Source organism: Aphis gossypii, chromosome 1, assembly GCF_020184175.1.
Source record: "Aphis gossypii isolate Hap1 chromosome 1, ASM2018417v2, whole genome shotgun sequence".
Taxonomy (NCBI): Eukaryota; Metazoa; Arthropoda; class Insecta; order Hemiptera; family Aphididae; genus Aphis; species Aphis gossypii.
In genome coordinates, this window is record NC_065530.1 from 32,798,297 (window position 1) to 32,811,125 (window position 12,829).

Consider the following 12,829-nt stretch of genomic DNA (forward strand, 5'->3'; position numbering starts at 1 on the left):
ATTTATATTCAAGTTAAACATTTATCATATTTTTAGTGTATTTTTAAACCAAGGTTTTTAAATTATAAAAATATATAACATACAATAATTATAACTCTATAAGACTACAATATAGACGATACACCTATTGTGTAATTAATAACTAATGGAATCTTTTATGGTTTATTTCCTTACTTGCTCGGGAAACCATGGCGTCACAAATGGCATCTGGAATGTATTGCTATAAGAATGTAATGTATCAAATGAATCTGGGTTGACACTTCCCAACATGGAATAAACACCTCTTGAAAACTGGATACAAACTGAAAAAAACAACAAAATAAGAAATAAATGAAACAACAATTCAAAGGATAAAGACAAGTGAAAAAGTTTAATATATCGTTTTAAGCAAGCTTACACATATTACATGAATCTTGTTAGGACGTTGGCAATTACCTATACAATCGATATAATTTTCTATTTATCAACTACTATAAAATAGTAGCTAAACGATAAATTTTAGTTGCCGATATTAGCGTATTATAAGTAATATTTTAGTTATTTTATAAGACACAATTATAATTCGTATATAATCTCTTTAAATATATTGCTTTAATTTTAATTTTTTATAAATCTGATTACTTTTACTAAACATTAAATATGTTGCTCATATTTCAAGTACCAAATACAATTCTATCGCAAAAAACACGCACTTGAAATTACTTTGTCGTGGAAGAATTATGCAATCAACTCAGCTCAATCATACCTACGTAAAGCACACACACAAATTCGACTTCGATAACGATTTTCGCTCGCAATTTGGAAACACCATATTACCTATTTGTACCATGGCGTATAATATAAGGCCTTTATGAAATAAAGAAATATTATAATAGAAATAAATAATAAGAACATTACGGGTTTTGTCCATACCATAAACATTAAACATAGATCATTAGGTATTTTCATTTAGGAATGTAGAAATATGAATTCTATAGTATATTCAACGAGAAGTTATAATCTTGTATTTATACTTTCAGAGTTTAGATTTTGATATATTTTTTGGATCTTGGGCTTAACTTGACTGACCATCATTTATATTAAACCCCTTATAACTTAGTATTTTTCATATTTTCATTAATTAAAATTGTATGCATTAATTATGTCTACTACCTACTCAGGCTCTACGCATCTAAGAATTTTTTTTTTATTACCTAAATACAACACCTAGGTAGGTACCTATATCTAAATTTATTAAAATTTCTATTTCTTTCTTTTTTTTTTTTTTTTTTTTTTTTTTATATGAACATGAAAATATTTCTCGTTTTAACAAGAGTTGATTTATTTATGATGAGTTTATTAAAACTTAAAAATTTTTTAAAATTTAAAATATACTTTATCGATGTTTTATATTAAAGTTTAGTTTATATAGAATACTGAATAAGCCTTACCATCTTATTTATCATCTAGGCATCTTTATTAACTATTGTGTGTAGAAAAATATAATCTTCAACAATTAAAAATTACTACTGTATTTTTACATACTAAAAACTCATATTTTATTGTTTATTATAATAATATTAAATTTTTGTTTTTGCATTAAGTACTTTAAAATCTGAGATGGCTAATTTATGCAAATATTTTAAAAGCTGAAATATTAACTTCCATTAGGCACTCAAATAGTTAAACAAGGTTTAAAGTTTTGATAGGAGACGATTTGATGAATACATATAGGCGGTACTCGTAGACAGATGTTGGGTATGCATAAGAGTTGAGGATAACGATGGCAAGTCACTCAATATAGGTATACTATGATAATAATAATAATATTTTATAATAATATAATATTTTCATTATACCGTAATGTGTTTATATAGCTACACAGTAAATGTTACGACCACCCACTGCAATATTATAAACTATTTTTGACACATCTTAAAATATTTTACGTACCTACCACTTGTCTCAGTTCTAATAGTGTATTATATTTTTTTAAATTTAAACTTGAATAGGTATTAGGTAGGTATTGATATTTTTATACATTTTACCATAAACTACAAATATTACATTGTTTACTGGTTTTTTTCTTCTTATCTCCATTTATAGTAGGTAGTAGGTACCCAGGTACCCTATATCATAGAGTCCTTACTCCTTACTACATAATAAGAATTAAAACAGTATGGATAGGTATCAATAATATAAACTGGCAATAATAAATGTATAATGTGTGCTACACTGCTACCGTCCTGCACGTAAGAGCCTAACGCGCTATGCACGGAGTTACTCTTGGCTGAGAGTCTGAGACAGAGTAAAATACCTACTATATTATTAGGTAGGTATATTTAAACATTTCAAACTATCATCTATAGTCTATGCTATATCTACTTATATTATCTTTAGCGGCACTATCACTTATGTTATATTGAACAATACATTGTAACTATAGTCTATACATGTTTAAAAGAGAATAAAATTACGTAAAAAATGATTTTGCTTGTTTCTATACAAAATGAACAAGTAAGCAATAGGTAATATCATAGAAAAGTCAATTCTATCTTCAATAATTATGGACTATGGTAATATATCGCCCGATATCGGTATATAGGTGCCTACGTTATATTAACTTTGTCAACTTGGATTTTTGATATGTTAACTTAAAAAAAGAATAATACTAATCTTAGATAATATTATTATTTACCTATTACCTCTAGGCCTTAATAGTTCACAAATTCGTTGAATTTATTAATAATTCGTTTATTGAGAATGAAATAAGTTATTGTAAATCACAAAACAAAATCGGTTGGTTTAATAAAAATAAGTATCAAAATAAATAGTAAAATGTAATCACATCAAACATAACTAATTACATCAATGTACCGTGTAAAATGTAAATTATAATATGTATTATTATTAATATTATTGAATATTTACGATGCGGGCGCCAAAACCAGCATCAAACATCAATAACAATAATATTTTATAACGAGTCACGTGACATAATCCAACATGAAAGCTTTTCAAAGAATAGTGGTCACACTGTTCAAAAATTGGTCGGTGTTCTGCATATACAGTGCTTATATCTTATAAATATAATAATAATTATTTTAATTTTATTATATTATCCATGCAACACGCAAGTTGCAGTTTGCTGTATTGAAACGAACGCTGACCATCTATGCACGAGTTTCAATGAGTAATATTACTGCGGCACTGTCCAAAGGCATCACGACTGACCGATTAGTAAAATTTACCTAACAATTCATTTTTAAATTTTCATCAATAGAGGTCCAACTCTTCTGCTCAATAGCGTTCGTCTTCACTGGTTTTGTAACTGTTGCACGTTTTCAATAACAATAATATCAAGGTAAGTAAGTGACCGTTAAAGTGGCGGCTGTACGCGTGTTCGTGTGTGAACCATAGTTTTATTGGCGCATCCATATTAATAATTAGGTATAACATAATTATATCCGTGATCTAAGTACGCGTACCGATGCCCGAGAATTTCCGAAAGTTAAATTGTTTGGTTTTGCGTAATTATTTTAGCGTAAATGGAAATACAACTTAATAAACATACGAAATGCCGAACTACGTAATTTTAATACGACCCGTTGTTCTTTTGGGGAGGGGGCGTAATGCTTTACGTAATGTGGCATTATTATTTTGATTTTCATTCGACGAATTTGTAGTTTTTATTATATCACTGTTATGATGTGCCTAATAATAATAGCTGTCGTATCTTATGTCATAGATTTTTAGTTATCGAGAACGAAAAAATGATAAAAGAACCGATATAAACGTTTTTTAGTTAGAGTATTATTTTTGAAGCTATTTTAGATTGTTTGGTACCTAGATAGTAGGTTCACACTCAAATTACTAGTACTCGCCTACCTACCCACTTGAAAAGTACATATATTATTAGTGTTTTTTGTGTGGGTACTTATTTCATGTTTGAATTGGTTTGATTAATCAATATTATATGTTTAACAGATTTTGATTCAGTATTAGAAAATAGTAAAATATTTTTTTGGTGGTTAGAGACTAATACTCCACGACAATAAAATTAGAATACATTTATTAAGATTACCTAATTAAATAAAGCACTTAAATAATATAAAACCTTGCACATAACCTGTATAGTTATGGATATGTAATAAAATATAATATATCCAAGCTATAGAAAATTATAATAGACATAAATTCTAACATTATCTTATAATCCCATAAATTAAATAATATATTATTTTTTATGTAATACCTACTTATTTACTCAGCTTTATTTCAGAGTTCAGAGATTCAAACATGATAAGCGCCCACTCAATTCATTTAATATTTTAATCTGTTAGGTACTTTTTAAAATAAAATATAAGCCACTTTGAGTAGATATCTTCTTTTTAATCAATATGAAAAAAGCGGATCCAAATATGAGATCCATATTATCATCCTTGATGTACGGTACCTATATCAAAGATTTTTTCTTTTTGTTTTAGAAAATTTTGTTAAAAGTAATAAAATATTTGTTATTTTCTTGTTAATGAAGTTCTAAAGCATGTTAGTACAAAGTTTTCTTTTGTTAATTTCAAATGAGTTGTTATGAAGTCTGTTGATTTTATGTTAGTTACTGTATTTTATTTTAATGCTATGATTTATCCTCGGATTTCTCTTTTAAAATTTCTTGTAGTTATTCTTTTAATTTTATTGGTAGGTAATGAAACAATAATAATAACATTAATAATTAATAATTAAGTATCATTTCTTAATACTCAATTAAAAACATCATATTATCTATGTTTTTTTTTTTTTTATTATTATTATTTATATACAGTAGGTAAAAATGATTTATAATAGCATTCAAGAAATCTGAAAAAATAGATCTTAATAGTTGTTTGTCAATACCAATTGAAATTAACAAAAAAAAACTTTTTCTTCTGTAGCAAATTTTGTTTTTGATTTTATTTTATTAATATAGCTAGGTATATAATATTATAATTTAATACTCATAATATTAATATTTTGCCCTATCTTGATTTTCATGTCATAATTTTTCTATAATATGGTCCTTTTATTGTATATTTATTATTAATAAATAAAAAAATACTATAGTTTTTGCATGATAAGAATTTTAAGTTTGAGGTCTAATTTTAGGTCATTAAACCTGGTATTACCAATTGTCAAATAGTTTGTATAGTATTATAATATTGTTGAATCATATATAGGTTTTATATAATATATACCTAATAATTTATATAGATATATACAAATTTGAAAATAATATCTATATACTAAAATTGTTTTCTTTTTCTAGATGTCGAGTTTTGATAAGAATGAAAGTTGGATACACAACCATAAAGATAATAGTAATATCAGTATAAACATCAAACAACACATTAAACATGGTCATCATAGAGCAAAGTATACTTTTTCTGATGATCCTGTAAGTATAAAACTACCAAAAAATTCTTAAATGCCAAAACTTAAATTAAAATTAAGTATTTGTTTTACGTGAATACCTATATCGTTTTAAGCATTTGTAAAAACTCAAGTGTTGAACTAAAAATATATATAAATATATTATGAACAATACATATACTTATAAAATAAAAATTGTATAAGTTTATCTATTATAATTCTATTATAATTTTGCTGGTCTTAAAATGTATTAGTATACATTTAAAATAAACCTACCAGATAGTAAGCATAACTATACATTATAATTATAACACAATATATATTATAGCATGATGATTTATTACTGTTTATTATAGATCAGGGGTGGCTACTAACTTTGGGAGCCGCAAATATATTAAATTGATTCGAGGTGAACGACATTGTAGAACAATGTTGATAAAATAAGGATACATTTTTCATCATTTTAAATCTAATAAAGGAATATTTATTTACATTTAATTTTAGTCTAAGTTTGGTTCACAAGCCTCGTTGTGGCCACCCCTGTTATAAAATATTATTATTAAACCACCTATTAGTAATGACAATATGGGAATTCAATACAATAGAATTTTTATACCTACTTAATTTTACTTTTATTTGTACAGGTAATATCTAATTTAAAGATATATTTTTCATTTATAATCGTATACCTTCATAATAAGTTGGTAGTTAATATATCATTCAAATTATAATTTGATTTACAAGAATTTGAATCAATATGAAATGCTTAAAATTTTTAAGAAAAAAATTAATTTTACTTTCAGACTGATATTATTGATCTGAATATCCAAAAATATAATGGTTTTGATCATATACAAGCTCTACATGACTATTTGGAAAAAATGAATTTAGGGAAAGTTGAATTTTCTGTTTTTAAATGTAAATCAAAATCAAATGTACCTGCTCATTATGCCAATATTAAGGTAATTTAATGTTGTTATTTATTACTATGCTTATTTTGTAGAAATATAAATTTATACAGGAAACTTCCTGAGAAAAAAATTGTATTATATTAGAAGATTTTGTTGTTTGGAAGTTTCACTGTATTACAATACACTTTAAACGCTTTGTTTTTATAGTGAAAATATTTTGTTTCTCCTTGAGTATTTAATATCTATTTATTAAATTGTTTAATAAATATATAATGTATTATATTCTATGTCAATATTTTTCTTGATCTAAAATTATTATTGATATGTTTTAATTAAAATAATATAGTACTTAAATAAAATAATAACATAGAACCTATTTAATTATATTGAAATTGTATTAAATTTGCTTCAAAACATTTTAAAATATTTGATTATGTATTTATTTATCTTATTACTATTTTTTTTTTTCATCCGACCTGTTTATGTTTTAAACTAGAACCGTAGCTTGGTTCCCTATTTTGTAAAATATTTATTAAGTGTCCATAATTAATTTATAAGTGTTTGATATGTATTTTTTTTTTTTTTTTATAGGTTTTAATGTTTATTCATTATACTTATACAAAAATTTTAAACTTAGAATACATTTTATATTAATTAATATTGGTAACAATAATAATGATTATAAATTTATTATTGATTTTTTTTTTTTTAAATTCGTTTTTATACATTTGTATTTTAAATAAATATTACTTATATTTTATTTTGAAAGTAATAATCTTTTAAATTTTAGCTAGGTAATGTGTCTGTTGCTAGTTCATTCCCAGAAAAATATTCCCTTCCTGAAGTTGCTCAACAGGTAGCTGCACGTAATGCATTATATGTACTGAAGAAAGCTCATAGTTATAACAATATTCCAGTCACTCAAGATATATCTATTGTTGCTGAAAGATTGGAAAAGGTTTGATTTTTTTATTTGCAATTGAATTATTTGTTTTAATTGTTATAATTTTCAGGAATTACAAAAAAATTATGCTGGACTTTTCTGTGATAAAGTAGAAAATATTTATAAAGAAGTGTATAGTGAACAATTACCTTCAAATTGGTTGGATTTACTTAGTCGATTAACAACAAATATTATAATTGAAGATTTACCTAATCAGAATAAATCCATTTTATACTACGATGCTTCTCCTGTATGTACTATAAAAATTACCATTAAAATTCTTAATTTTGTACAATACTTATTGAATTTTTAAAGGCTAATAAAAAAAAACATAAAGAGTTTTTGGATATTTCTTTGACGGAATCTTCCGAGAACTTACTTGTTATGAAATTGGTTGATAAAACTGAAAGGACTGTTACTGTGGCTAGTGTAGACAGTAATTACACATTTTGGGTTCTTTTTGTTCATGACAGAATTAATGTAATTATAAGTTATTTTATTTTATAACATAATATTTAGGTACCTATAATAATATAAATCATTTTTATAGGACGAATATGACACTTTATTTAAATTAATGAACATGCCAAGTGAATCAAAACATTTTATTAAAATGTTTAGCATTGAGGTTTCTGATGTATACGCAGTTCAAATACAAGAAGAATGGTATAGGTTTAAAGTCAGTAAAATTGAAGATGATAGTGTTATTGGCATTTTTATTGATTTGGGTATGGAGTGGTGTGTTGCTAAAAATAATGTTATGTTTTTGCCTCCTAAGTTTCTAAAAGTATCTTCACAAGTAAGTTCTCAAAATGTTGTTGGTAACCTATTATTCAAAATTAATATTGTATTAATATGTTTTCAGGCTATAAAATGTGCTTTAACATCACTGTTTTTCGCACCTTATTTTCAAGTTGCTCAAGAATTGTTTCATAAAATATTATTTGGAAAAGAATTTACTTTAGTTCCAGATAATATTGAATGTGATGTTCCATTGGTCACATTATATGATGGAAAGTGTAACATGAATGATCTAATTAGGAAAGCCATTATTGAAAAAACCAGCTTTAATAAAGTATTATAACATTTTACTATTATATTTTATATAAACTAAATGATCTAAAAATAACATATTATATCTTAACATAAAAAAAACTGGTTAATATTTATTTCAAAGAATCAAAAAAATAAGTAGTTTTTAGTAATTGGTAGTAAAGTTTAGTTACTACTAATGTATGTACTAACTAAGAGTACCTCTAAAATGTAAACCACCAAAAGAAACATGTTGGATCATAATGTTAAAATTTAATTAAAAAATGGCATATTTTCAATTGAAAAAAAAAATTTTGAACTCCAATATTTTACCAATAGGCATTAGAAAATTATATGGCAATTTTTTTCAATCATAAGTAATTAAATGTATACATTAGTATATAGCTATACATCTAATTTATAAGAATTTTTTAACTTAAATTTTAATTTTACGATATTATAGAAAAAAATAATTGGTGGAATTTGTCATGTTATGTATCACATACATTACAATTTATTATTGCTGCAATAACAATGCATTTTTATAACTTTATTCGACAAAATACAAACAATTTTAACTATTAAATTTATCACAAAAAAAAAAAAAAGAAGAAAAATGTATTACTAATTTATTATTATGACTTAAAAAAGTATGTAATTTATTTCTGTTTTATTTAAAAAAAAATTTTATTCTGCATTTTTGATACAAAACTTAATATTATACTTATGGCTTTTAATATTATACAATTTGTTTTTTTTCTTATGAAAACTATTACATTTATTATTTTATATTTTATTTAATTTGAACTATATTTTATATTAATAAATGTTGTATAGGATTATTTTTTAAAAATGTATTAATTTCATTTATATTATGTATATTTTGATGATTTATTGAAATATTCAATATATTTTTATTTTATAATTTATAAGTAGGATATTCAGTTTCTTAAAATATTTCTCTTCTAACTTATTTAATTGGTAATAATAATCATTAAATGAAAATAATTGTTATAGGATAGAGATGATAAGTTCTTCTACAGAATTACATTATTATTACATTTTATAAAGTTAAAATATTTTTAATCAATGATTTATAAAAATAATATTAATTTATTTTTTATAAATAATTTTTAGATTAATGGAAAATGTGAAAAAGCTAGTCTTGCTTATGTTGGTGATGGCTACTTATATTTACATTCGCCAAATGATACATTAACAATTTTGGAATCCATATTGGATTCAATATCAGCTTCTCGGCCTCTTGACACTCTGTATTCTAAAAACAGTATTTCGCCTCATAAATTATATCTTGTTAAATGCCCAGAACTTAATTTGTGGAGCAGAGCAATAGTTCACGATTTTATATTTACTGATCAAAAAGTCAGTTATTATTGTACATGGTGATTTGGTATGCAATTATATATTTCTCTTTGTTTGTAGTTCAAAGTATACTTCATTGATTATGGTAACTATGGATTTATTGATCAAGATAAATTTATTGATTTGAAGTCATTTGATTTATTGTTGTCTGCAATAGGTCCTCAGGTAATTTGTCTATTTTATAATTCAAGAAATTTATGTTATATGATCCTGAAAAATACCAATATGATTTTATAGGCTTTAAAAGTGTCTTTTCATTTATTTCCACCTGAGAATCTTGTAGATCAATCTCGATCCAAAGCGGTGCATGAAATGCTCACTAATAAATCTTTGGATATAAACGTTATTTCGACTACTAGCGATGATATTCAAGTAGTTGAAATATTTGATGCTAATGATCAAAGTGCAAATCGATTATCTTTTAATACCCAATTATATCAAAGGTAAATTTAATATATGTATTATTATTATTATTATTATTATTATTATTATAAATAGTATTTAATGACAAAAATATTGTTTTTAATGTTATATAGATTAAAAAGCTGTCACTTAAAATGTAAAACTATTAACTAGTCAAACAGATAATCTTTAACCATACAGTTCCATAATCATTTTTTTTTTTTTATATAGTTTTCATATTTTTTTTCATTTATTTTTACATTAATTATTAATTCAATTTTTTTTTTTTTTTTTTTTAGTGTTTAGCTCAACTGTTAAAACAATATTTTTACGGAATTCAAAAGTCAGACTTACTCATAACTCATAAATGAAGTATTTATTAATTTGTCATATAAATATTATATTATTTAAAAATTCACCATAGATTTTAAGTTTTTTTATGTTAATATAAGAGTTTTCTTCATTTTATATAAATATTTTAAAAAGTGTAAAATTGAATACAAATATTAAACAACCCTAATTTATGCAGAATAATTGGCTTTATATTTATTTTTATTATACTTTATCAATATTAAGCCTCTAACATTTGTGTTATTAACTTAATTTGGTCGGTGGTACATTTAGGTGGGTGGGTATATACCTACTCAATTGCAAAATTTTAGAGTGCAGAAAATTAAATGTTTATCTATGACCTATGGCTATATGTAGTGATAAGATATATTTATATTAGTGGCTGAATTTTTGAAATATGTTCTTGACTACAAAGATCATATTATGTTTTACGTGTTTATTTCTATTGTTTGCAGTCCTTTTTACTTAAAACTTATAAGTACATTTTAACGTTTAATAGAATTCCATAAATATCGGTTCTGGTCTAAAAGCATGTAGTTAATAAAATAAATTCATCTAAATAATTAAAATTTTCATTTTCATTGTGCGTAGAAAATAAAAAAAATATACCTAATCACAAAAAATGCAATCTAATATTTGCTCCATGACGCATTATGAGTAAATGTATCACCAAATTATATGGATGCAGAAAAAATACCGCATGCGCGTTGCGTGTTCAGTTGTAAAAATATAGTGTACGTAGTAGGTATATATCACATTTATACGACAAAAGATCAAGTCAGAAAAAAATAAAATCGCCTTTACCAAGTGGGAAACTAGGAAAAATGATTACTCTTTAAAGAAATGGTCATACGTGACACTTGTTATGAAGAGGGAAGTATAAGTGTATAGTAGTAACTGCTGTAGGTCATAGAAAAGTGCTTGTACAAGGGAATCTGAGTAGGTGTGGTTGCGAAGCTTCATGATTAGCTAGAACGGTTTGTGAGTAGGGGGGCTACGGCAAAAGAATATTAAAAAAAAAAATACTATTCATAAAGGTTTTTTATTTAAATTACTAATCCTTCGTTCTGTTGCAGGCTACGCCACTGATCCGCGCACGTGGATAGAGCAGGATTTACCCTACTCATTTAAAGGCTAATATCTCGTTGTTAATTGAATTCACCGCTGGCTGTAACTACTGGTGTTCCACCACACTATCTGTATTTAATTAAACGTGCTGTATTTATGTGTATGTGTATATATACAAAAAGTATATACATTATCCATAGCATAATATGTGTTATCGGTCCATCTTGGGGATGCTGCGGGTTGAGTTTTTATTACGCATCAAAAAGAAAAGGAAATCCTTCACATAAATGTAGATTAGGTCGAAAACAACGGCTGCTGTGTTATCGTCACTAATCTTCGGGTGCAATTATTTTCCTTTTTCGCTCCACTACTGAACCTACTATGTATTCTGTTTGCGGTGTGTGTGTGTGTGTATTTGAGACTTGAGTATTTCTGTATATATTACTGCAACACGAAGTTGGTGTAAAATTTGATAGAAACTGCGTTAAAACTTATTTCAGACGAAAGAAACTAAAATTATAGTAATTATGAATTAAGTATTAATACGGCATAATATACCTAATGTGTGTGTGGTATTGAACTATTTAAATGCACGGTGGTTTTATAGAAGAATAAAATATAAAAATATAAGAATATATATACTTTTGTATTTAATATAAAAAGGCACAGTGGACTATTATTGAAAAGTCAAACAACACTGTAATTTGTTTCATCCACATATAGACGATATTTTATTATTATTAGTATTTACCCATATTATTATAATTAAATATATTGACGGGCGCAAATTAATTATGGACTAAGGTGAGCTATTACTCATAGTAAGTTTTACTTACACGTAATATCAATATTCAACTAATTACAGTTCATATACAACAACATATTTTATTCAATTATCTTTTGTTATTATCCTTACAACAATTAAAACTTATAAGATGTCAGCAAATTTAATAAAAATAAATAATGCATAAAATTAAAAAAAAAAAAGAATAAAATTATATTAAAGACTAATTGTATGAATCACTAGTACAGATAAAATTTACAATATTATTACTAAATATGTAAGTACACTAACACAGAAGTTATTCGAACATTTGTATTTTCTTTAAAGACTTGGACCAATCAAATAAATTAAAAATCGAAAATCAAGATCTTGCCTTTGTAAGTATTTTTTCGTTGAAAAAGTTGTCTTTCCCACCACTTTTAAAAAATATATAATATAATATGCATGGTGACAAGCGCAGCAGGCCCGGCGCCAATGCGCAGCCAACAATGTTACAGCATGTAACTTACAGCATAAGTCTGTGACAGTCGCAACCCGCAACTGATTTGACGACACAGCGAATAAATAAAT

At 25.0% G+C, this 12,829-nt stretch overlaps 2 protein-coding genes across 2 annotated transcripts in view; one reads left to right on the forward strand and one right to left on the reverse strand.

Moving 5' to 3' along the window:
* LOC114132267 (glutamate receptor 1-like) overlaps positions 1–12,829 on the reverse strand; it is a 170,400-nt gene that overhangs the window by 63,621 nt on the left and 93,950 nt on the right. The window contains exon 3 of the mRNA XM_050198138.1: positions 175–302. Coding sequence (XP_050054095.1) covers positions 175–302 — 128 coding nt within the window. The remainder of the gene's footprint in view (positions 1–174; positions 303–12,829) is intronic.
* On the forward strand, positions 3,110–10,590 carry LOC114132274 (uncharacterized). Its single transcript, XM_027997685.2, has 12 exons — positions 3,110–3,343; positions 5,282–5,410; positions 6,189–6,347; positions 7,087–7,254; positions 7,310–7,489; positions 7,555–7,719; positions 7,790–8,038; positions 8,105–8,314; positions 9,409–9,654; positions 9,715–9,819; positions 9,892–10,097; positions 10,356–10,590. Exons 2-12 carry the CDS (start codon positions 5,282–5,284, stop codon positions 10,360–10,362), a joined length of 1,824 nt encoding a protein of 607 aa, XP_027853486.2. The 5' UTR covers positions 3,110–3,343; the 3' UTR covers positions 10,363–10,590.

Excerpts from the sequence above, each read along its gene's own strand:
- LOC114132274 (XM_027997685.2), top strand. The coding sequence starts at position 5,282 with ATGTCGAGTTTTGATAAGAATGAAAGTTGGATACACAACCATAAAGAT. Across the intron at positions 6,348-7,086 it reads CTCATTATGCCAATATTAAG|CTAGGTAATGTGTCTGTTGC; the intron begins GTAATTTAATGT and ends TTTAAATTTTAG. Across the intron at positions 7,720-7,789 it reads TTGTTCATGACAGAATTAAT|GACGAATATGACACTTTATT; the intron begins GTAATTATAAGT and ends TCATTTTTATAG.